Here is a 26160-nt window from a genome sequence, read left to right as displayed (position 1 = left end):
TTAACTACACAAGATGGAATTCACTCCTTCCCCAAGGCAGAAGTAAGTAGATAGATAGCTCCCTTAAGAGCTGATTCCGGGACTTGAACGATGTGGCGACACACACCTTCTCTTGGCCCGAGAAGTGTTCTCACATAGTTGGACTATGTTGTATTGTTCATTAGAGGAATCAGTGGTACTTAAGGAGTGAGATGTAACTACAGGGGAAAAATGGTAAATTGGCCCAGTTGTACTTATGAGCATCTGTGAAGGGTCATCGTACTCATGATTGGTTATATCCGATGCACACAAAAATATATTTGTGGTAAAAAGAGTTCAGCTGTTGGTCTTTAGTGGAACCACTGATAGTTAACGGATGGTGGATCTCGTGACTAAAGAGTTTAGTCAGCTATTCACGTACCATTGGAGCTTCGAGTCACAGGTCCATTAGGTCCCCTGGGTAGCTTGGATAAAGTCGAGAAGCAATGTTTGGGTTAATTTGAAACGTTCAAATTGATAAGAGGAAGTCCAATTATATTATGATATAATTGGACTGGTTAATTATATATGATATAATTGGCTAAATGTATGAGATACATTATTTTGGAGGAAATTAGATATAAATATGATTGAGATATGTGATATCAAACTATAGGATCTAAATATAATATGATTATATTTATTAATTAATTAATTGATTAATTATATGATAATTAATCCATTTTTTCCACATTCGAACGTGGGTAGTGGGCAGCGTTGGTTATGGTAATCAACAGGTTAAAAATGAAAAGAGTTTTTCATTGTGTATAGTGTGTATTCAATATTTTTGAGTGCCCAAAAGAATTCGTGAAACGATCACCCGAAAACCTATACGATAGTTGCTTCTCCGTCTAAACGATCGTCTACCTCATGATTTTTCTAAACGATCGTATATGTTTTTCCTAAACGATCGTTCAGCTTTTCATACATGATCTGTAGCTCTTCTATGCGATAAGCACTTTTGTTATACGATAACACTGTTTTATCTCTCACTTGCTTATCGTCTATAGGACTCGAAATACCCGGGATTCATCAAAGCCCACCTTTTGGGTTTTCACTCCGAGAATACCCGAGATTCATTAGTGGTAGTGTTGTCCCCGCTATAGCATTCGTGTTCGCGTTGATCGTGCTATTGCAATCAACATTTCCCTCGGGTGGTTGTAGATCTACTAGAGGTATCCGCTGCGTTGGGGTTCTAAAGTTCGAATGGTATGGAATCATTTCCCTATTATTTATTTTGTTCTAAGCATGCCGATAATTAGATTTATGTGCATAACTATATGTGTTGAGTGTATATCCTTTGTATTTCAGTCATGGTGAGATCGGAGCGATCTGAACACGCTCATGGAACTCTCGGTATAAGATCCTACACCCGGGACTTGAACGACGTGGCGCCATGCACCTTTTCATGGCCGGAGAGGTGTTCATACATAGTAGGACTACGTTGTATTGTTTGTTAGAGGGATCAGTGGTACTTAAGGAGGAAGATGTAATTACAGGGGCAAAACGGTAAATGGCCTACTATAATTACAAGCATCTGTGAAGGTTCATCATATTGATGATTGGTTATATCCAATGGACATAGAAATATATCTATGGCAAGAAGAGTTCAACTGTCGGTCTTTAGTGGAATGTCTGGCAGTTAACGAATGGTGGATATCGTGACTAAAGAATTTAGTTAGCTATTCACGTATTGTTGTAGCTTCGAGCCATAGGTCCATAAGGTCCCTTTGGTAGCTTGGATACAAGTTGAGAATAAGTTTTTGGGTCAGTTTGAAATGTTCAAATTGACAAGAGGGAGTTTGATTATATATGATATAATTGAACGAGTTAATTAAATATGATATAATTAACTTTATGTATGAGATACATTAATTTGGAGGAAATTGGATATAAATATGATTTATATCTAGTAGAGGAAAATTTTATAATTAATATATGATATTAATTTATATGTTATGAATATGATAAGATCACATTCATTGAACTGGTTATAAAGGAAATGGGACGGCATCTCTTCTGTTCAAAATAATGGATGAGTACATTATAAATAGCTGACGGTGTGCAGGAGTCATATGCGCGGACATTGTGAAAAAGATAGTGTCATCGTTTAGAAAATCAGTGCCTATACGATAGTGACTGCACGATCGCTTACATATACGATATTGTTAAGCGATCACTTATCGATTACACCATCGCGCGCTATTAACTAAACGATCGTTTACCTTTTCCTAAGCGATCGTTCAACTCCTGATATTTACTAAACGATCATTTAGAAGATCGCTTAGTTTTTCCTACACAATCGTTTGGACGATCGTTCACCCTTTTCCTACACGATCGTTTATACGATCACTTACCTTTTCCTACACAATCGTTTGGACGACCGCTTACTTTTTCCTACACGATCGTATACTTCACCTAAACGATCAAACATCTTGTCTATGCGAAAGACGACCTCATCTCCCACGTGCTTGATCGTTGTGTACGGTCTCTCTTCCTTCTTCCCTCTACAAAATTCGAACAAAGCCCACATTTTGGATTCTCTTGATCTCTTTAGCATTATGAATGCATAATGTATATGCGGTAATTCTGTCACAATGAATTGGAAAGATCCGCTTTCGCTCGTAGGTACTCTTGAATAAGAGTTCCTTCAGTCTCCAGAAGACGTAGTAAAAACCCTTATTGACCATTCATTAAAATTTCAATAGGAACTCCACAATTCGCAAAAGGATAACATTCAACTTCATCAAGAAACCAAGCAACTTCAACAAGATACTAAATCCTTTCAACAAGAGACTAGACAAGGCTTCACAAACTTAGGCACTCAAATCACACAACTTGCAACTGTGGTAAGCAAGCTTGAGAGTAAATCATCTGGAAAGCTTCCCACTCAATCGGAGCATACAAACATAAGTGCAATCACTCTAAGAAGTGGTAAGGAAATCCCCTCTTCCTCTCAAGATGCAAACCTGGTTCAATCTCCTCCCAATAGGCAAGAAAAGATAATGAAAGAACAAGAGAGAAAGATAAGTAAGCCAAAAGAGACTCCTAATTTTCCCCAAGTATATGATTATTCTCCCCCTAAGGTAGAGTCGTATGTACCCAAGGTACCATTCCCTAGTAGATTGGCGAGACCTAAGGTAGAAGATGTTGACCATGAGCTAATTGAGATATTCAAAAAGGTACAAATTAATATCCCTTTGCTTAATGTTATTCAACAAATACCTAGGTATGCTAAATTTCTAAAAGATTTATGTACTAAGAAAAAAAAAGGGAAGGAAGAGGAGAATAAAAGGTAGAATAATTATTTCTTCCTTTATTAACATGATTCTAACCTCAATGATTAAATATTGAACATTCACTTCAGGGAATGATATTATATATATATATATATAGTCGAAATTCATTATTTTTCCTAGAAACATCTAATTGTATGTTTTATTCAACCTTAAAAGATATTAGATAAATATTCATCACAACGTTTCAAACTTTCTTTCTCAAACTTCTAATACAAGAGCATATCATGTTTGATATATGCTTATTAGTTTATAAGCATTTATTAACTTAAAATATGTACAACTACTGGTGCAAGACAAAAACAATGAGCACTAATTGATTTAAGCAACTTCAGGTGTATTAAATCAAAATTAGCTTTAGGAAGAGTAATAGCTATTATGCATAACTTTCAAACTTTGTCATAGAGAAATTCAATCAATTATATATATATATATATATATAATCACTATATATAAATTTCAAAACCTCACAAATTTATCCGTATGAGAATAATTTAAATAATCAACAATCAAATAAATTTTAATTCTAGCATAGCAAACAAAAATTCACTAATTCAACTCGCATGTTAGTTCTCAGGTAGAGTTGTTCCCTAACTATCAACTTAAATACCTCAACCTAGCCAGAACAACCCTTAGACAGAATTTTCCTAGCCAATTCTTATTTCTAACTCATTAATCTTTTAACTAGGAATTAATTTCTAAGTGAATTATTAATCTTATTAAAATAAATTCACTTTAAGAAATAATCTTTAATATCTTAAACCTTAAACCTTTCAAATTAAAATTGAAGATAATCATGCATATTTATTCTCATATTTGAAAAATATAAGACAATAATCATATGATAATTTTAACATATAAAAGTTAATATTAATATGAGAGAATCTTATATTTATTTAAAAGAAACTCAATTTTATTAAGAAATATGCAATCCAATTAAGGAAACAAATATCCTAACTTAATTTTTCATAAACAACAATTATATTCCAAGATATAGAAAATAAAACTAATTAGAAAAATATCTCAAACAAGTCTTTCAAATGTAAGAAAATTAAGATGCATGATTTACACAAAAAAAAATGATAAGATGCATGCATGATTTATAACCTCGATTGCAGTATCTATGATATCATAAATAGGATAAGGAAAAAAATAAAAGAATCTACCTTCTAGCAAAGGAATAAAGCTAAAACAAACTACACACATTGAATGTTACCCTAACAAAAGCACTGATAAAATATTGATATGCACTTCATCAATAAAACTATGATATCAAATGCCTAATAGAAGCCCTACAAATGCCTCTTGGAATATTTATTAAAAATAAAATTGAATTTGAAAAGACGAAGATAGAAAATACGATGAGAACATCTACAGTTATATGTATATAAACAATTGGCAAAGTAACAAATTGAATTGAGCATATAATTCAATGTACTTCAGAATACATTGTATGCATGTGATAGAAACTAGAGAGGGTTTTGATATAACTCACAAGTTTTGTTTAAATCTCTTACCCAAGAGATCACATCTCCTTTAATTTTCTAACGCATAACAAGGCAACTAAAGATTAATTATAATTCCAAAGTTGAAATAAGGCCAAAAAACTCACTAGTAATTTAAGACACGAGTTGGACTCATGCGAAAGATTTTAATTTCAATGCTCACATAATACTTATATTGAGTTTTCAATTTGATCTAAATAAATGTAAAATCTAATATCAAATATATCTTAACAATCAATTCAAAAACACACAAATCACATCTATGGTTTAAATAGAGTACTCACCTTCATTGAACTTTAGTTTTAAATACCTCAGTAATACATAGGATCTTTATTGTTCTTGGTGGTCTAATGAATCAAATTTAATCTCAATAAAATCTCCCAAGTGGTAGAGACTCGTGTTGATAACGTGTTATAAAATAGAGAGGAGAGGAACAAAAATAAGAACATAAGAGAGAAATAGAGAGAAGAAAGTAAAAAACATATGTATTATGCTCAAATGATGTGTGTCTTACAGAGGCACCATACACCACTATTTATAGGGCATGGAATGTTATATATTACAACATAGAATTCAATGGAGGGTGCATGTTACACCGTGAAATTCAATGGGAGGTTTAGGATATTTGTGTTGGATTTGGTGTCCTAAATCTCATATATCTTGTAGTTTGTAAAAAAAAATTATATATTTAATAAAATAAGAGGTATTTTATTAACATTTAGACTGCATTAATTATATCCAATAAACTAAGATCCAAGATTATTTTATGAAACTTAAAACATGTATGTGATTAACATATAAATGGATCATGTTTATGTAATAACCTAAATGGTCTGAAGTAGATGAATAAGGCTGGGTACATTATCCGAGTGACACTACGAATACGACCCGTTTTGTAGTTGTTAGAACTGTTATAAAGTGCTACAAATGATCTAATCTTGATCATTCATATGAAGACAAGTGAACAGGGTATTCTATAAAAAGAATTTTTATAAGACCGGACCATGAAATGAATAGTCTCTCTATATATCACCGTTACTAGAAGAGACTTACATTTCACTAGGATGACCATAGGTGACTTAACCTTAATCCTAAGTGGGTTGTGAACTCCTGTTTATGAGAATAATCCTTCTGTATAGGTGAGAGTGGCTATGGTAGCCGACTCAACAAGCTTACCATTTTGGAGATTTTTTCGAGTAAAGAGCTAGGAACACAACTATACGAGATGGAATTCACTCTTTCTCGACCTTAGGGAAAGTAGATAAATTACTCCTTTAATAGCTGATTTTGAGTCTTGAACAATAAGGCCTTGACCTCTCATTGGGCAGAGAGGTGTCAGTTTATAATTGGACTATAAATTGTTTGTTCTTTAGATGAATTAGTGGTACTTAAGGAGTTAGATGTAACTCAGGGGTAAAATGAAAATTTTCCCAATTGTAGTTATGAGCAATTTATGAAGGGTCGACTTGTTGTTGATTGGTTATATCCGTGGGTACAGAAATATATTTGCAGTGCAAAAAGTACAACTATCAGTCTTTAGTGAAGTGGTCGGTAGTTAATGAATATTGATTAATTTAATTAAAGAGTTTAATTAATTAATCTCATATCATATGCCCATAAGACCCTTTTGTTAGCTCGCTACAGGATAGTAATGAGAAATAATTTGAATTGTTCAAATCATTTGAAGGAATTTTATATTAATATGATTAATATATAATGTGGTTAATTATAAATGTGATCTATAATCCAAACTATGTAAGAAGAAATATTTGAATGAGATTTGAATACTAAGTTCATATAAATTGGATTCATATAGAATTACAATATAAGAGAGATTTACTTGAATAAGATTCAGATATTAGATTTATATGAATTCGATTCATGAAAAGATATATGCATATAAGTATGTGATATTATATGTTAATTAATTAACTCTATATTAAATATGATTTAATATAGTTATTAATTGATTAATTAATGGTTAATTAATTGATTAAGAAATGATGGAGAATGGAGGCTAGTATAAATATGTGATATGTATGTTAATTAATTAAATCTATATTATATATGATTTAATATATAGTTATTTAATTAGTATGTCATTAATTAAAGAATGGTTCTTTAATTAATTGTTTTTAAAGGTGAAAAAAGAAAGAACTTCATATAAATACATCTTTATAGCCCATTTTAGTATAAGGGTTTCATTTGATGAAAAAGCCTAGCCTCCACACAAAAACTCTCTCAACAAATTCTCTTTACCTCTTCCCCTTCCTCTTCTAATCTCTATAGACCACACTTCTACCCCTCGGAATCCAAGAGAAGAATAAGGTAACTCTTATGGTGGTATCCTTGCTCGTTGAAGAGGTGTTCGTGAGAAAAGCGAGAGAAAATCGTGAAGATCAGGATTTGACAAATGTGAGATCCTTTTTTCCTTCTCTTCCTCTTGCTATAGCATGCTTAATGTTGATGTTTATCCTCTATTTAGTGTAAATTGTTTACTATTTTTGTATTTTTTAAATCTGATTTTGAAATTGTACCGCGATTCAACTCTTTCGCAAGAATTCGATTCTCTTCAATTGGTATCAAAGCCCAACTTGTGCAATCTTGATTTTTGTTTTTTAGAAAAAAAAAAATCAGAATAGGAGGTGGTTGTGCATCCTGTTTTTTGAATTTTGGTTTTGTAAAATTGGATGTTTATAAATTTTTTGGCACTTAATTTTACGTTTTAATGCGATTAAAATGTAAGGGCCTATTGTTTTTTGGGCATTTAAAGTTTCTACCAAGTCTATAAGTTCGTGTTGATCGAGGAATAAGAGTTGTTGAAGAGTGGGGGTATTTAAATGACCCGACAACCAGAACAACCTAGACTACCCAACCCAAACTATAAGGGTTGGGTAGGGCTGGGTTGAATTTTTTCTATTTTTGCTGGGTTGGGTCTAGGGTTGAATAAAAAAAAATTGGATTGACAAAATCCAACCCGAATTACATATATACTAATAAAAAAATACTGTATATTTCTTTTAGTATATGAGTTTGTGATTTTTTTATGTTTTTCTTTTAAAAATGGTTTTTTTTTTTTTATAAAGTTTGTAATAGATATTATAGATATTTGGTATGTAAGAATTGAGTTTTATGATATTTTAATTATTAGATAGAGAGAATTACATTTAATTGTCATTTAAAGCCAAAGACATGTACCCCTTTAGGAGAAAAGAAACTATCTTTCTTTCTGAATTCATTAGTTCTTACATTCTCTCAGTTTAGTATGCGGATGTGCTAACCTTTAACACACAAAAATGTATTTTTTTTCAAGCTGAACATATTTTCAAAACAACTTTTTGAAAATATGACTTATCACTAAAACTATTCATACTCTATGAAATATTTAATAATAAAGTTTGGAGAAATTGAATTTCTCTTATAGTGATAAAAGCACCATATTCAGCATAAATAAACAACATTTTAATGTCTTCCACTACTTTAACTGAGTTGAGCTTCCCATTGCCATTAGTAGAACTATTCCACTGAATTAAGCATTCGCCAAGATTTACAATTTAATAGTAATGGAGAAAAATTATAATAATGAATCATTATTCAACTATCAAGGTGTGCATCTATATTCTCCACCAAGAACTTAGTAAATCAAATTTACTTATTCTTATTTTTCTTCCTCTTGAGATATTTCTAAGATTTCTCATAATGTGACATCTCAAACTAATTTGGAAACATTTTCCTCATCAACTTTAGTCATTATGATTATCTTGGACTCAGATAATGCTTAACTTTGGAGGTCATATAACTTCCCATGACTCCAACATACATTACGTTTCCTCATGACTTTATCTTATAGTCCAGACACATCATATGTTATCTAGACAATAAAAGTAAGCTATCACTACAAAAATTATTCATGAACACTTCATGAATTGGCAATAATTCCTTTTGAGAACATTCCCAAATAAAAGACAAAATTACACTGCCACTATGTATTGATGACATTTTCAAAGTAACATATTTATCAACCCTTTTGATTTATATTGATAATTAAAAAAATAAAACCTTGAAAGAAATTTGACATAACTTTAAATTATATAAAACATGTCAATTGATTGATGCAATCCATTATTCATTTTGATTCAACATAGAAATTAAAAGAATGAATCCAATAGATTTAATATAAATCTCATTCATATTAATTCGAAATTTTTATTGCTATAATACCCTAGTGAGTTAGAATAAAAGGCCTCGTAGGACAGTTAGTTACTCCTTCACTGGATTGAGAAATTTTCAACCAAATATTACACTAGAATAACTCTTATTCCTATGATATTTAGTTACAATATTTTGGTCAAGAAACCATTAACTTACTTAAAAATTTCTCATAAGTGTTGTTGGGTTTTATGTCCTAAAAACTCGCAGTTTGTAAAATGATAAACATTTTCTATGATCAATATATTTATTATTGATCTCATAAATTGTATGAAAGTCTAAATCTAATAAACTAAGACTCATGACTATTGTATGAGTACTTGAACTTTATGTGGAGACATAAGAGTGGATCGGTTCGAGTAAATAGTCAAAATGATCTACGGTACATGTATAAAGTTGGGTACCTTATTCTAGTAACACCATTGAATGTGGCCTACTCTGTAGTTACTACAAAGAGTTGTAAAGTGCTACATACGATGTGATCTTAATTCGTACATGTTATGACATGAGGAGTGAAGGCGTCCTATGCAATGAGTTTGCATAAGATCAGAACCAAGAAATAAGTCATTCTTACTTTATAACGTTGTTTACTATTTAAGACTGACTATTTCACCTAGATGACCTAGGTTAACTCAATCTTAATCCTAAGCTAGCTATGAACTCCTGTTTATTCGGGATTATCCTTTGATCTGCAAATGGTGAGAGTAGTCCAATAGCACTGCTCAATAAGCTTAACATTTTGGGAATAATACTGGATGAATAGCTGGGGATATAGCCTTGCAAGATGGAGTTCACGCCTACCCGATTTAGGGATAGAAGAAAGGTTGTTCTCTCAAGTACTGAATCTAGATCTTGAACAAAGGGCCCCACCCTCTCACTGGGATGAGAGAGTTTGGTTTAGTGATTGGATCACAAACCAGTTGTTCATTAGAGGATCAGTAGGGACTTGAGGAATAAGACATAATCTCGAGGGTAAAACAGATATTTGACCCAACCGTTATTACGAAAAACCTGTGAAGGGTCGACTTGCTAATTATAGTTAAATCATGTGGACATAATATATCTACAGTGAGGGGAGTGCAACTATGGGCTTTAGTGGAATGACCCATTTGTTAACAAATGGAGATTAATTTGGTCTAATGAGTTTAGCTAATTAATCTCAAATCGTTGGAGTCCATAATCTGTAGGTCCGCGAAGTCCCCCTACTAGCTCGTAACGGACTAGCTCTAGAATAGCTGATAAGTTAATTTGAAACGTTCAAATTAGAATTAAGGGAATTAGTAATTATATGAGATATAATTATATGTTTAATTTTAGAATTAAACGGAATAGAAGAATTTATATATTTAAATATGATTTAAATATATAAATATGGATATGTGTTAAAATTAATTTAATATTTGATATTAAATTAATTAAGTTTTATTTAATAATTAATTTATGAAATTAATTAATTTTTAATTTTTAAAATCAAATAGTTTTTTTAAATCAAAATTTGATTTTTAGATAAAATTGGAAAACAAAACAGAAAATAGAAAAATGGTTTTTTCCATTATCCATCTATGAACTAGCTCATACATAAAGCAACATCTTGGCCTTGTCTTCTTCAAGCATGAGCTGCAACTCATGCAGCTCTTCTCTTTGTATGTTGATCTGCATTATAAGGAAAAGATTGGAGTGAAAATGGGGCATGCAATCCATAGAGTTTTTTAGAGAAAAATTCAGTTTGAAGAATCGTTCCTCAACAAGGTTGCAGCAGTGAGCTTTTCTCCTTCATCCCTTTATTCAAGCTTGTTTTGAGTCTCACCACTCAATCTAGAACACCAAGAGAATACTGGGGAAGATCTTGAGGTGGTCTACAACAAGATTTGGAGAAGATTGCAACTGAAGAAGAAGCTTTGAAGAACTTTTACAAGAGGTATGTCTTGAAATCTATTTTTTCTACAGAAGCATGCTTTATATTATGCCAAAATTAGTGAATTTGAATGCTTAGATGATCCTTGTGCTTCCGCTGCTATTGATACAATCCTACAAGTATAATCCTTCATTTTAGACTCTAGAGTTCTACCCCAATGAGCCAACCATAAGGAAAAATCAATTGGCGCAAAAACTGAAGTAATCCTTTTCATTTCTGGAGTTTAAGTAAAAGTTCATGCAAACACCAACTATAGGGGGACACAAGCAAAGGTGTCTCGAGGCCGAGCATGAAAGTTTACTATAAACCAATGAAGAAGATCATGGGATGTGTTGACACACTGCCCTTTCCCATTTACTATAAACACTTTCGCCATTCACCTTGGTATTGACCTATGCAAACACCATGCATAGGTGGGACACAAGCAAAGGTGTCTCGAGACCGAGCATAAAAGTTTATTGTAAACCAATAAAGGAGATCGTGGGATGTGTTGACACACTTCCCTCTCCCATTTACTATAAACGCTCTCTCTATTCACCTTGGTATTGACCTATGCAAACACCATCCGTAGGAGGACACAAGCAAAGGTGTCTCGAGGCCGAGCATAGATCTCACGCTGTGAACTATTTAGGGAGTTTAACTCTTATATTAGATAGTTTAACAATATATTATTCTTGTTTATTAAACACTTTAATAAACCTAATTATTTATTGCATGCTTATAACATTATTTTCTAATTCACTTTCAGTTCCCAAGTAGGGGTATTTCGTTATAAATTCCTTAGATAAAGGTCCCTTATAGACAATTATGTTATAAATTTGATCTTTTATTATTTTCATTTTAATCCTATTAAAAAGAAAATAAAATATTAACATATTTCTTATCACATTAGAAATATGCTAACATAGGTCTAGGTGAAATCAATTTTAAACTATTTAAAATTAATTTTAACCTATGTTTGCATGAAACTCTTGATTATAAATTTTAGTTCTAATTTCATTAAACTTATAACACTTATAAAGATTAATGAAACAATTAAAACCTAAGCTATGTATTTAATGACATACATAAAAATATAACAATTATATTTCTAAGGTAATGTCATGCTTCATGCATTTCCATTTTTATTATATAATTAATAATATAACACTTACATTATCCAATAATGAAAATATACAACACATCCACCACATAATATAACACTTATAATATACATCATACAATATAACTCTTATATCAAAAAATCATGCATGGGCATGTTATTATGCATGCAATCATAAAATATAGTTCTTATATTAAACATGATACATAAGCATGCTTAACTAAATCATGCAACTATGTAATATAACTCTTATATTAAAATTGATGCATGATTTTATGTTTATCCTATGGTGGGATTTTAATATATATGGCATACAAGATTCTACATAAATAATAATTCATACATCACATATATAATGATATAAATAAGTAACAATAGACCAAAATTGGCATCCTAAGAAATTAATTAAATTATATAACATTTATATTAACTTAATTAAACAAAAAACAAATAAATAATTAACTGATTACAAATTAATTATATAAAACTGAAAATAAAGTAAAAAGCTGCTTCAGAATCGCTGCACCAGCTCGAACCCACGATCTCAACTAGTCTAATGCACATAAATCATAAATGATAATAATAAGTCTGAAAACAATTCTTAATAGTAAGTTTCAAACAACAAAACTGAAAGTTGAAAAAAAAACATGGAAAGAAATCTAAATATCATGAGCAAAAGCATAAAACTAAAACTGGTCTCAGTGGCTCGATCACAAATTTCGCTTGTCAATTGTTGGTGTGTCTCTACCTTTACTTGAAATAAAAGCATGAGAAAGGATAAGTATAAAATACTAAGTAAGTAACCCCACTACTGGGGTCGGGTTAGGTATCTATGTCCTCTAGATACCTACCTTTGGTGAAACATAAAAACTGCTCTAGTCCTCATGGGACACATACTTACATGAAAAATTGATTTCTATCCTACTATAGTTAAGTATGCCCACTACCCCTCGTGAATCCCAAAGGAAACACAACCCCTAGTGAATCCGAAAGGAAACACAACCTGGGTGAATCCTGAAGGAAACACAACCTGGGTGAATCTCGAAGGACACACAACCCCTGGTGAATCTCGAAGGACACACAACCCCTGGTGAATCTCGAAGGACACACAACCCCTGGTGAATCTCGAAGGACACACAACCCCTGGTGAATCCCGAAGGAAACACAACCCCTAGTGAATCCCGAAGAAAACACAATATCTGGTGAATCCCGAAGGAAACACAATATCTGGTTGGCATCTAACTAATCAGTAAAGACACTATCACAGTCTCAAAATCACAATTATCACAATATGGTTTTATAACATACGTATACACCTCCACATCATGGCTATACAACATGCATATATGCCTCAATATTCAAATACAATATCAGTGAATCAAGTATCATCAATTACTAGTATGCAAGTATCTACGTGCACAAATAAATCTTTTAGCTTCTCATACAAGAACATATATCGAGTCTACTATAATATCCATCTATCAAGCTATTGTTCTGTCATAATATTCATCTATCATGCTGGTATATATCTAGTGTATGGCCCGTGGGCAGTTCCAATAGTAAGATTACTTACCTCGAATCGAAAGTCCAAAATTAATCCAAGCAAATAGTCGTTATCAAAATAAATCCTGAATTAATTCCCCTAGCACAAAACACAAACACTCAATTTTTAATCCTTGGAGCCAAAACGAAAGCATACAAGATTTATTCCAACGATCACCAATTAACTTACCCAAACAAAGCTTGATCAACAAACACTTCCAAGATTTCAACTTCAAAATCTTCCCTTAATCATATTTTAATTCCAATAGACGATGACTTAGAACCTTCAAAATACGAGAGTTAAGCCAACATTTACTCCAATAACTAGTGGGTGCCCAGAAACCAACAACGAGAACCACAAACCTTATAAAAATTTCTTGTCCAATCTTGCCTCGAGCTGGACGGACAGCAGTGCAAATCCCTCTCAAAACTTTGACCTAAGACTTAAATGCAATGGGTAATGATAAAACCAAACCAAAAATTAGTGGGCATTCCCAAAATATTCTTCAAGAAACCCAACCCACAAAGAAAATAGATCTTACCCCAAATCCAAAAGTTCGACAAAACCCAACGACGGAAAACTTACCCAAAGCAGATTCGACGGCAACCACGGCAGCTGTAGGGGCTGGATGGCGCACGATAGAGTTCGGACCGACGGCTGGCTGGACGGAGAAGTGGTGGTGGATCTAGAAGAGCGGCGGCTTCATCCGAAGAAAGCGCCGCAGACGCGACGGTGTAGATAAGGCAGCGCAGACGAGCGTGGTTGGGACAGCGTGAGGCTGGGTGGAGCGGCAAGCTCGGATCAACGGCGGTCTGGACGAGCGACAAAAAAGATCGAGGCGATTGGATGGCTGGTCGAGATCGACGGCGAGTAGCAGTGGAGATCGGCTACTAGGCTCGGGCGGCGGCGGTCTGGACGAGCGGCTGAGGAGATCAAGTGACTGGGCGATGGGTTGAAGGCAACGAGAAGGAAAATTTCGAGGGAGGGGGGCGCACGTCGTGATGAAGAAGGAGAAGGGAACATTTTTTTTATATATAAAAAGATAATAATAATAATAACTAAAAAGGGAATAAAATAAACTTTATTTTATTCTTTTATTTATTCCACTTTATTTTATGAACTTCCTTTCTTTTCCAAAAATGAAATTAATTCCTGCCATTAATTTTCAAATTGAATAATTTCAACATCAAATCCATTAATTTCTCACAATTACACTTGAAGTCCAAATTTTCAAAAATGCCTTCAAATAATAAAAATTACTGAAATTACATTAATAAAAAAAATGTGGGGTGTTACATTGTTCCCTCCTCAAAGAACTTTCATCCTCGAAAGTTCATTCCTGAAAAAGCTTTGAGTACTGGGCCTTCATCTCATCCTCTCGCTCCCAGGTAGCCTCCTTGAACTGGTGATTATGCCACAGGAATTTCACAAATGGAATTTCCCTACGATGCAATGTCTTTACCTCTCGCGAGGATCTCTATTGGTTTTTCTTCGTAGCCCAAGTTGTCATTCAACTGCAAGGGCTCAAAGTCAACTACATGGGACGGGTCTATCATATACTTCCTCAGCATCGAAACATGGAAGACATTATGAACTGAAGACAGTGCTGGAGGCAATCCCAAACGGTAAGCTACAATGCAACTCGTTCCAAGACTTCGAAAGGTCTAATGAATCTCGGACTCAACTTCCCTTTCCTACCAAATCTCAAAATACCTTTCATGGGTGCCACCTTTAAGAACACTTTAACATCAACCTCAAATTCCAGGTCCTTACGTCTCACATCGGCATAGCTCTTCTGTCTGCTCTGAGCTGTTTGCATATGAGCCCTGATCTTCTGTATTGCCTCATTCATGGTCTGCACTAGTTCAGGTCCTAGCAATTTTCTCTGTCCTACCTCATCCCAACACACAAGAGACCTGCAACTCTTTCCACAAAGGGCCTCAAATGGTGACAACCCAATAGTGGACTGGTAGTTGTTATTATAAGCAAACTCCATCAAATGCACGTGAGCATCCTAGCGTCCTGAAAACTCTATAGCACAAGCACGCAACATGTCTTCCAATATCCGATTCAATCATTTTGTCTGTCCATCAGTCTATGGGTGAAATTTATATTGAAATCCACCGGGTCCCCAAAGCTACCTGAAGACTCTTCCAGAAGTTAGATGTGAAACGAGGGTCTCTGTTTAACACGATGGACACAGGCACTTCATGCAATCTCACCACCTCCTTCATATATAATTGTGCCCACTTATTTACCAAAAAGGTGGACTTTCCAAGTATGAAATGTGCTAATTTTGTAAGTTTGTCTACCACAACTCAAATTACTGTGAAACCTTTGACTGTTCATGGCAACACCACGATGAAGTCCATAGACACATGCTCTCACTTCCATTCTGGCACACTCAATGGTTGTAACAAGCTTGTTGGCTTCTGCCTCATGGCTTTCACCTGCTGGCACACCAAGCACTTACTGACGAACTCTACAATCTCTCTTTTCATATCATTCCACCAGTAATAATGTTTCAAGTCTTGATACATCTTGGTGCTGCCAGAATGAATCGAAAATAAGAAACTGTGAGCTCTGACAACAACTCATTCTTAATATCATTATCTGTTGGCACGCATAAACGTCTCTGATAGAGGAGACCACCTCCCGCTGATACCGAGAATTCGCCATCCTGGCCTGACTCTACCCTACGAACTCTCTTCTCTAGATAAAGGTCACAACGCTGCGCATCAATAATTCTCTGCATTAGACTCGGTCGCACTGACAATTGCGCTAACTGTGTCGTGACCTTCCCCACTGCCACTGCAATTTCTGGCCACTCTAGTTCCTTGCACAAATGAGTCTATCTATGAGGGCTGCTGAATGAGCCACCTTTCTACTTAGGGCATCTGCCACTACATTTGCCTTTCCTGGGTGGTACAAAATTTCACAATCATAATCCTTCACCAGCTCTAACCACCTTCTTTGCCTCATGTTCAACTCCTTCTGAGTGAAAAAGTACTTTGAACTCTTGTGGTCGGTGAAGATCTGTATCCTCTCTCCATATAAGTAGTGCCTCCAAATCTTGAGAGCGAAAACCACTGATGCTAATTCCAAGTCATATGTGGGAGAATTCTATTCATGTTTCTTTAACTGAGGTGAAGCGTAAGCAACTACTCTGCCTTGATGCATTAGTATGCATCCCAACCCCTTCTTGGACGCGTCACTGTAAATGACAAAACCACCTGATCCATCTGGTACTATAAGAACTAGGGTTGAAACCAACCTCTTCTTACAAGCCTCATTCCAAACGAAAGGGGCTCCCTTCCGGGTCAACTGAGTCAATGGGGCACCTATGCGAGAGAAGTCCTTTACAAATCATCTATAGTAGCCGGCTAACCCTAGGAAACTGTGCACCTCATTAACTATGGTTGGACGAGCCCAACTCGTAACTGCCTCAATCTTGTAGGATCACAGAGACACCTTCCTTCGATACTACATACCCTAGGAAGGACGTCTGCCTCAACCAAAACTCACATTTAGAAAACTTAGCATACAAATTATTGGCCCTCAACATCTCCAAAACTTTCCGCAAATGCTCCTCGTGTTTGGCCTCTATCTTGGAATAAACCAAGATGTCATCAATAAAAACAAGCACAAAGGTGTCAAGGAATTCCTTGAACCTTATTCATCAAATCCATGAACACTGTTGGGGCATTCGTTAGACCGGACAACATCACTATGAACTCATAATGCTATACCTCGAACGAAAAGTTGTCTTGGGTATGTCACTGTCCTTTATTCTCAACTGATGGTATCCTGACCAGAGATCAATCTTTGAGAACACCGTAGCTCTCTGCAACTGGTCGAACAAGTCATCAATCCTGGGGAGGGGTTGACGGTCACCTTGTTCAGCTCTCTGTAATCAATGCACAGACGTAACGATCCATCAATCTTTTTCACAAACAAAACAGGTGCACCCCATGGTGACACGCTAGGGCATATGACACCCTTGTCCAACAACTCCTGCAATTGGACCTTCAGTTCCCTCAACTCTGCTGGTGCCATCCTGTATGGAGCCTTCGAAATAAGGGTTGTGCCTAACTTCAACTCAATAGCGAAATCTATCTCCCGCTGCGGGGGCAATTGATGCATTGATTTATGCGATGAAATAATGGTAAAGAATATGATGGTGGAAGATGCGTTGTGCATGCAAGTTTTCTCAGCAAGATCCAAGCATAAATCCTACTGAGTTACCTGGTAATCCTAGGGTCGAACACAAGGACTAGGGAAACAGAATGCGATGGTAATTTTAGATGCGCCCACCTTAATGCGCAGGCTCTATGCGGCCACCTTCTTGAGCAGATTTTCGCGAGCGCAAATGATCTCATAGCCTTGCGGTCGCAATCTCTTAATGCGCTCGGACGTTAATTTCTTCGGATCGCATTTTCGCCTTACATCAACGCATTTTCCTGCATAAAATACATAAGTTAACTGTTTTAATGCGATGGATGCATGTGATCGCAATGTTGTGAACTTAATGCTTTTGGACGCAATATTATATATTTTTACCGCCGCAATCCATCATTGTTTTATAACTTTGCGCTGTAATACGTGCATTTATGCCCGTTATCAGCAGTCCAGGAAGATCCTCTGGAAAAACATCTAGAAAATCTATCACTATTGGCTCTGAAGTCAAGGTGACTTCAGCCTTTCTAGTGTCAACCATACTGGCCATAAAGCCCCAGGCTCCTTGGTCAAACAGTCTACTGGCCTTTAATGCTGAAATCACTTTGGGTATGACCACGGTCCCAATCCCTTTAAACTTAAAACTGGCTTCTGTAGGGGGGTTAAAGATGACCTCCTTACGGGAGCAATCTATGCTGGCATGATTAGCAGCAAACCAATCCATGCCCAATATCACATCAAAATCACACATATCTAAAATTATCAAGGTCACATCTAATGCGTGATTTGCTGTCTCTACCTGGCATGCTTTTATTTTTTTTGTAGCTAATATGATCTTTCCTAATGGAGTTGAAATAGACAGTGCAAAGGGCAAAGGTTTTGACTAAATGGCATGCCTTACAAATATGGAAGATATAAACGAGTGCGAAGAGTCAGAGTCAAACAAAACTAAAGCATGGTGCCCCAAAATGGGAAGCATACCTGTCACCACTGTTCCTAACTTCTCGATCTCACGTCGAGTGGTAGAAAACACCCTACCCTGCTGCTACTGACGACTCGAGCCTCCCTGAAATGAGCTTACATGCTGGCCTCTGAGTTCAGGCGCGTTCCTCCTTGGGCATTTCTCTTATATATGCACCTTCTGGCCACATCAAAAACAGACTCCAGAGTCGCCTAGGCAACATCCCCAGTGTCGCCTACCATAAGTAGTACATATCGGCCTATCCTCCTTGATAGTCACAACTTGGGAGCCCTGATGTCCCCACTGACATGGAGCATTCACTGTGTTTTGGTTCCTCAGTTGATGCTCAGGAGCCCTGGGCTCAGCCTTTCTTTTCTAACCTATAGAGGTCCCAACCTCGAGCGACCTCCTGTACTCTTCTCCCGCCTAGAAGTCAGCATCAATCCTCATGGCGGCCCGCAGTGCCGCAACATAAGTCTTGAAGTCCAAGGCATGTACCATACCTCGCAGTCCACTCCTCAAACCCTGGATGAAACTCTCTGTCCTTGTTGCCTTGGTGGTTACTAGTTTAGGAACAAAGTGGGAAAACTTATCAAATTCTTTCTCATACTCCTCCATCAACATAACTCCCTATCTCAAGTTCAAGAATTCTGCCTGTTTGTTGTACCGGGTGTTGGCTGAAAAATACTTCTCCTAGAAATGCTCCTTAAACTGCTCCCAGGTTACAAGTTCCCCACCAGTATCAATCATTTTCTCTACTGAACGCCACCAGATTTCTGCGTTGCCAGTCAACACGAAAACTGCACATTGGAGCTTGTGCTCTTCCGGGCACCTCATAAAATGGAAAATCGTCTCGATAGATGACAACCACATCTCTGCTTTGGTGGGGTCCCCCAACAATTCATCAAATGAGCGAGGGTAAAACTTCCTAAAATCCCTTAGATGTTTAGCTCAAGAGACTGGCCCTGCATGTCTTTATTTTGCGGTCGAGTCTGTTGTAACTGCTCGGTGGTACGGGTTCCTCCTGAGGCTGGTTCTAGGCAATCTGTCCTGCCATCGTGTTACGATCAGTTCCTGTAGTTTTTTCATTAGGGAGGATGCAACAGCTTCACTGATTCTGGCTTCCATTGCCTTCTCATCGACTTGGGTCAAAGGTGGATTTGGAGCTGTCGAGACAATCTGGCTACTCTTAGCTCCCTCTTTCTACACCCCTTCTTTAACAGTATTTCTTGTTCTAGGTTTAGGTGTCATGTCCTGTTATGAACTCATAAATAAGCTATCTACCTCTGGTCTTTCTCAGAAATTATGCTATTAAAACATTACATCACTAATCTCATATATGCACTGAAAACTTTCATTAGTACGACATACCTGGCGATGACGAGGAATCCGTTACTGGGCCACATGGACTACCTAAACTTACGTAGCAAGTCTACAGAACCCAAAACATGGGCTCTAATACCAATTGTAACGACCCGACCCCCTAGGACTTAACTTAGGTTGTTCTAAATACATGCATACATGAAACTTAAAATGACACCCTTTTATGGTGAAATAAATGCTAAATAAATAAGGTAAGTTCAAAAGTCCTTCATTAAATTCAAATATTAAAACAAATAATAGGGTATCCATAAATCATAAATGATAATAATAAGTCTAAAAATAATTCTTAATAGTAAGTTTCAAACAGCAAAGCTGAAAGTTGAAAAAAACATGGAAAGAAATCTAAATATCATGAGCGGAAGAATAAAACTGGTCCCAGTGGCTCGATCACGAATTCCACTTGGAAAGAAATCCTGTAAACCAATGAAGGAGATCGTGGGATGTGTTGACACACTTCCCTTTCTCATTTACTAAAAACACTCTCCTCATTCACCTTGGTATTAACCTATGCAAACACCATCCGTAGGGGGACACGAGCAAAGGTGTCTCCAGATCGAGCATATATCTCACAGTGTGAACTATTTAAGGAGTTTAACTCCTATATTAGATAGTTTAACAATATATTGTTCATGTTTATTAAATATTTTAATAAACCTAATTACTTATTGCATGATTATAACATTATTTTCTAATTCACCTTCAGTTCCCAAGAAGGGGTATTTCATTATCGTCAACTTAAATACCCTAGCCTTAGACAGAACATTCCTTAGATAAAGGTCCTTATAGACAATTATGTTATAAATTTGATCTTTTATTATTTTCATTTTAATTTTATTAAAAAGAAAATAAAATATTAACATATTTCTTATCACATTAGAAATATGCTAACATAGGTCTAGGTGAAATCAATTTTAAACCATTTAAAATTAATTTTAACCAAATTCTTGATTATAAATTTTAGTTCTAATTTCATTATACTTATAACACTTATAAAGATTAATGAAACAATTAAAACCTAAGCTATGTATTTAATGACATACATAAAAATATAACAATTATATTTCTAAGGTAATGTTATGCTTCATGCATTTCCATTTTATTATATAATTAATAATATAACACTTACATTATCCAATAATGAAAATATACAACACATCCACCACATAATATAACACTTATAATATACATCATACAATATAACTCTTATATCAAAATATGATACATGGGCATGTTATTATACATGCAATCATAAAATATAGTTATTATATTAAACATGATACATAAGCATGCTTAACTAAATCATGCAACTATGTAATATAACTTTTATATTAAAATTGATGCATGATTTTATGTTTATCCTATGATGGGATTTTAATATATATGGCATACAAGATGCTATATAAATAATAATTCATACATCACATATATAATGATATAAATAAGCAACAATAGACCAAAATTGGCATCCTAAGAAATTAATTAATTTATATTAACTTAATTAAACAAAAAACAAATAAATAATTAATTGATTACAAATTAATTATATAAAACTGAAAATAAACTAAAAAACTACTTCAGAATCGCTGCACCAGCTCGAACCCACGATCTCAACTAGTCTAATGCACACACAAAAGAAACTCGGAGCGTCGCAACATTGCAACGAGGTGTTGCGACGTTGGTCTTGGTGTTGTCAAAGCATCGTGACACTCCGCGCAGTGTTGCAACACAGCGGCTGAAGTGTAGCAATGCTGGATTTTCTGCCTTGCAGCATAAGGCGAGTGTGGTACGCTCCAACCCTACGCTCTAAGGCAGAAGACTTACTCTATTTCGCCCTTTAATCTGATTTGCTCTGTTCTTGCTCCAGATTTCTCCAAATTGAAGCAAGAACCTGATCACCAGCGACACTAACAAAATTACAGACTCGATAGCAAAATTTAAACGCCTAAAACACCAGGCAATTACAACTTTAAACTTTAAAGCAGATAATCTAGTCAATTTTGAAACATTCATGTGCAAACCATCATACATTCACAATGCAGTGTTAAAACCCACCAAAACCCTAAAATTAAGTCAGAAAACAAAATTCAAAGATGATATGACTCTGATACTAATTGAAGATAATTGATTTTCTGCACAGCGGAAGCAAATGATCACTTGTCTTTGAAATCATTTTATAGAACTTAATTAAACAGAGGAATAATTGTAACGATCCGACCCCCTAGGACTTAAGTTAGGCCGTTACTAAATACATGCATGCATGGAACTTAAAACAACATCCTTTTTTAAATTCAAAAATAAATAAGGTAAGTTCAAAAATCCTTCATTAAATTCAAATATTAAAACAAATAATAGGATACCCATAAATCATAAATGACAATAATAAGTTTGAAAACAATTCTTAATAATAAGTTTCAAACAGCAAAACTGAAAGTTGAAAAAAACATGGAAAGAAATCTAAATATCATGAGTTGAAGCATAAAACTGGTCCTAGTGGCTCGATCACGAATTTCGTTTGTCAATCATCGGTATGTCTCTACCTTTACCTGAAACAACATGGATGAGTATAAAATACTCAGTAAGTAACCCCACTACTGGGGTCAGGCTAGGCATCTATGTCCTCTAGATGCCTACTTTTGATGAAACATAAAAACTACTCTAGTCCTCATGGGACACATGTCCTACCATTACCCCTGGTGAATCCCGAAGGAAACACAATCCCTAGTGAATCCCAAAGGAAACATAATCCCTGGTGAATCTCGAAAGAAACACAATATCTAGTGAATCCCGAAGGAAACACAATATCTAGTGCATCCCGAAGGAAACACAATACCTGGTGAATCCAAACACAATATCTAGTTGGCATCTAACTAATCAGTAAAGACATTATCACAGTCTCAACATCACAATTATCACAATATGGTTTTATAATAGACGTATCCACCTCTACATCATGGCTATACAACATGCATATATGTCTCAATATCCTCATATCAAATACAATCTCAGTGAATCAAGTATCATCTATTACTAGCATGCAAGTATCTACGTGCACAAATAAATCTTTTAGCTTCTCATACAAGAACATATATCAAGTACTATACTATCCATCTATCATGCTATCGTTCTGTCATAATATTCATCTATCATGCTGGCATATATCTAGTGTATGGGCCGTGTGCAATTCCAATAGTAAGATTACTTACCTCGAATCGAAAGTCCAAAATTAATTCAAGCAAATAGTCTCTATCAAAATAAATCCTGAATTAATTCCCGTAGCACAAAACACAAACACTCAATTTTTAATCCTGGGAGCCAAAACGAAAGCATACAAGATTTATTCCATCGATCACCAATTAACTTACCCAAACGAAGTTTGATCTACAAACATTTTCAAGATTTCAACTTCAAAATCTCCCCTTAATCATATTTTAATTCCAACGGACGGGGACTTGGAACCTTCAAAATACGTGAGTTGAGCCAATATTTACTCCAATAATGAGTGGGTGCCCAAAAACCAACAACGAGAACCACAAACCTCATAAAAATTTCTAGTCCAATCTTGCCTCGAGCCGAACGGACAACAGTGCAAATCCCTCCAAAGAAACTCGACGTAAGACTTAAGTGCAATGGATAATGACAAAACCAAGCCAAAAATTAGTGGGCATTCCCAAAATTCTTCAAGAAACCCAACCAACAAAGAAAATGGATCTTACCCTAAATCCAAAAGTCCGACAAAAACCAACGACGGGAAACTTACCCAAAGCAGATCCGACGGCAACCACGGCGGCAGCAGGTGCTGGGCGGCGTGCAACAGAGATCGGACCGACGGCTGGCTGGACGGAGAAGTGGCGGTGGATCTGGAAGAGCGGCGGCTTCGTCCGGAGAAAGCGTCGTAGACGCGACGGTGCGGATGAGGCAACGCAGACGAGCGTGGTCAGAGCGGCGCGAGGCTGGACGGAGCGGCAAGCTCGGACCGACGACGGTCTGGACAAGCGGCGGAGGAGATTGAGGCGGCTGACCGGATGGTCGAGATCGGCGGCGAGTAGCGATGGAGATTGGCTACTGGATTTGGGCGGCGGCAGTCTGAACGAGCGGCTGAGCGATGGGCTGAAGGCGGCGGGACGGAAAATTTCGAGGGAGGGGGGCGCGCGGCGTGATGAAAAAGGAGAAGGGAACATTTGTTTTTTTATAAATAATAATAATAAAAAAAATAAACTAAAAAGAAAATAAAATAAACTTTATTTTATTCTTTTCCATATTCCACTTTATTTTATTAACTTTCTTTCCCAAAAATGAAATTAATTCCTACCACTAATTTCCAAATTGAATAATTTCAACGTCAAATCCATTAATTTCCCACAATTACACTTGAAGTCCAAAATTCCAAAAATACCCTCAAATAATAAAAATTACTGAAATTACATTAATAAAAAAAATGTTAGGTGTTACAATAACGAAAACTTATAGGATAAACATCCACCCTTAAGCATGCTTCTACGAATACATAAAGGTTTAAGGAAAGAAATTAAACTTAATACATAAAGGTTTAAGGGAAGAAATTAAACTTACCCTTGAAGATCTCATCTTCTCGCTTCCTCTTTGATGGTCACGATCATGAACAAAACTTCTTCTTTTGAACCCGAACACCATGAACAAGGTCGTGGCTTCCTTTCAGTAAAAGGGATTAAGATTGTTCTTGAGAGAGAAGGTTTTTCACAGAGGAAAAGAGGAAAATCAAGAAGTAGAGAATTTTTTGTGCAGAACCCTTCTACAATATATAACCCTCTCCTCTTTTCACTCCCCATGAGAGAAAAAATATTGAGGGAGGTATCTTAACTCCCCTATTAATTGTATCTTATACCACTAATTCCCTTTAATTAATTTGAATGATTTAAATTAAACCAAAATTAATTTGGTTCTCTTTATTTCTCACTGAGCTAACAAGGGGATCTTACAGACCTACAAATTGAAACTCCAACGATACAAGATTAATTGATTAAAATCTTTAATCAAATTAATCAAAAATTTTAACTGTCGATCACTTCACTAAAGACCTAACTGTACTCTTCGTACTGTAGATATATTTCTGTGTCCATTGGATATAACCAATCAATAGTGCATTAACTCTTCACAAATTGCTCGTAAGTATAACTAGGTCAAAATTACCATTTTACCCTTGTTGCATCTAACTCATTAAGTATCACTGATCCCTCTAATGAACTTAGTCATAGTCTCACTATAACTAGATCCCTCTCTGACCAATGAAAGGGTGAGGCCCCTCATTGCTCAAGACCTGGAATCAGCCTTTAAGGGAGCAATTCATCTACTTGCCCTAACAAAGGGAAGGAGTGAACTTCATCTTGTGTCGTTGAGTTTCCAGCTTCCACTCAAATAAATCCCCAAAATGGTAGGCATATTAAGCCGACGAATCTGACCACTCTCACCCATACAAATCAAAGGACTGCCACCATAGGCAGGAGTTCACAACTCACTCAAGATTAAGGTCAAGTCACTTATGTTCATCCTGGTGAAATGTAAGTCTCTTCTAGCAACGGTGTTATAAAGAGAGACTCAATATTTCATGCTCCGGTCTTATATAATCTCTTTGTATAGGATATCTCTACTCACATGTCTCCACATGAATGATCAGGATCAAATCATTTGTAACAGTTTACAACAATTATAATATTTACAAAGTGGGTCATATCAGTAGTGTTACCAGGATAAGGTACCCATCCTTATCTATATACTATAGACTATTTAGGTTACTACTTGAACATGATCCATTTATATGTCTACCGCATACATGTTTATGTTACATAAAATAACATTGGATCTTTCTTTAATGAATTATTGCATATAAAATAATCAACCATTGATTCAAATAACATATAACTACGAGACTTTAGGACATACATCCCTACATCAACAATCCTACAACATATTTTAACAATCATCAGTCTTATAATAGTCGGAAGTCGTTGTCAAAGATGATTTTTTCTGGAGTTTGTAGTCATACATGGTTGTCAGAGTTTGTCGTCGAAGGTAGTTT

At 35.5% G+C, this 26160-nt stretch overlaps 1 protein-coding gene and 1 long non-coding RNA gene across 7 annotated transcripts; both read right to left on the bottom strand.

The window, feature by feature from the left end:
- Positions 1 to 12364: 12364 nt before the first annotated feature.
- LOC120087908 (uncharacterized) lies at positions 12365 to 14638 on the bottom strand. Of its 2 annotated transcripts, XR_016530115.1 has the most exons (5): positions 14174 to 14638; positions 13951 to 14030; positions 13778 to 13871; positions 13619 to 13687; positions 12365 to 12598 (listed from the first exon to the last, which is right to left on the bottom strand). It is a non-coding gene; the product is annotated as an uncharacterized LOC120087908 (long non-coding RNA). The 2 variants fall into 2 exon arrangements; XR_005484722.2 differs by lacking the exon at positions 12365 to 12598 and having other exon boundaries at positions 13131 to 13687; positions 14174 to 14627.
- A 6929-nt stretch (positions 14639 to 21567) lies between these two features.
- Positions 21568 to 24637, bottom strand: LOC120071214 (uncharacterized). 5 transcript variants are annotated; one of them, XR_016530096.1, is made up of 2 exons: positions 23312 to 24637; positions 21568 to 22651 (listed from the first exon to the last, which is right to left on the bottom strand). XR_016530096.1 is itself a non-coding variant. In XM_090314612.1 (2 exons), the coding sequence occupies exons 1-2, from the start codon at positions 24284 to 24286 to the stop codon at positions 22608 to 22610; spliced, it is 465 nt and encodes a 154-aa protein (XP_090170738.1). In that variant the 5' UTR covers positions 24287 to 24354; the 3' UTR covers positions 21568 to 22607. The 5 variants fall into 5 exon arrangements, 2 of the variants coding, with proteins under 2 accessions (XP_090170738.1, XP_090170720.1); XR_016530105.1 differs by having other exon boundaries at positions 21568 to 21996; XR_005480184.2 differs by having other exon boundaries at positions 21568 to 23701; positions 23866 to 24637.
- Positions 24638 to 26160: the final 1523 nt, after the last annotated feature.

Source organism: Benincasa hispida, chromosome 1, assembly GCF_027475165.1.
Source record: "Benincasa hispida cultivar pf3 chromosome 1, pf3_genome.v1.1, whole genome shotgun sequence".
Taxonomy (NCBI): domain Eukaryota; kingdom Viridiplantae; phylum Streptophyta; class Magnoliopsida; order Cucurbitales; family Cucurbitaceae; genus Benincasa; species Benincasa hispida.
The sequence above is the reverse complement of the archived record's forward strand: the minus strand, read 5'-3'. Positions and strand labels throughout refer to the sequence as shown.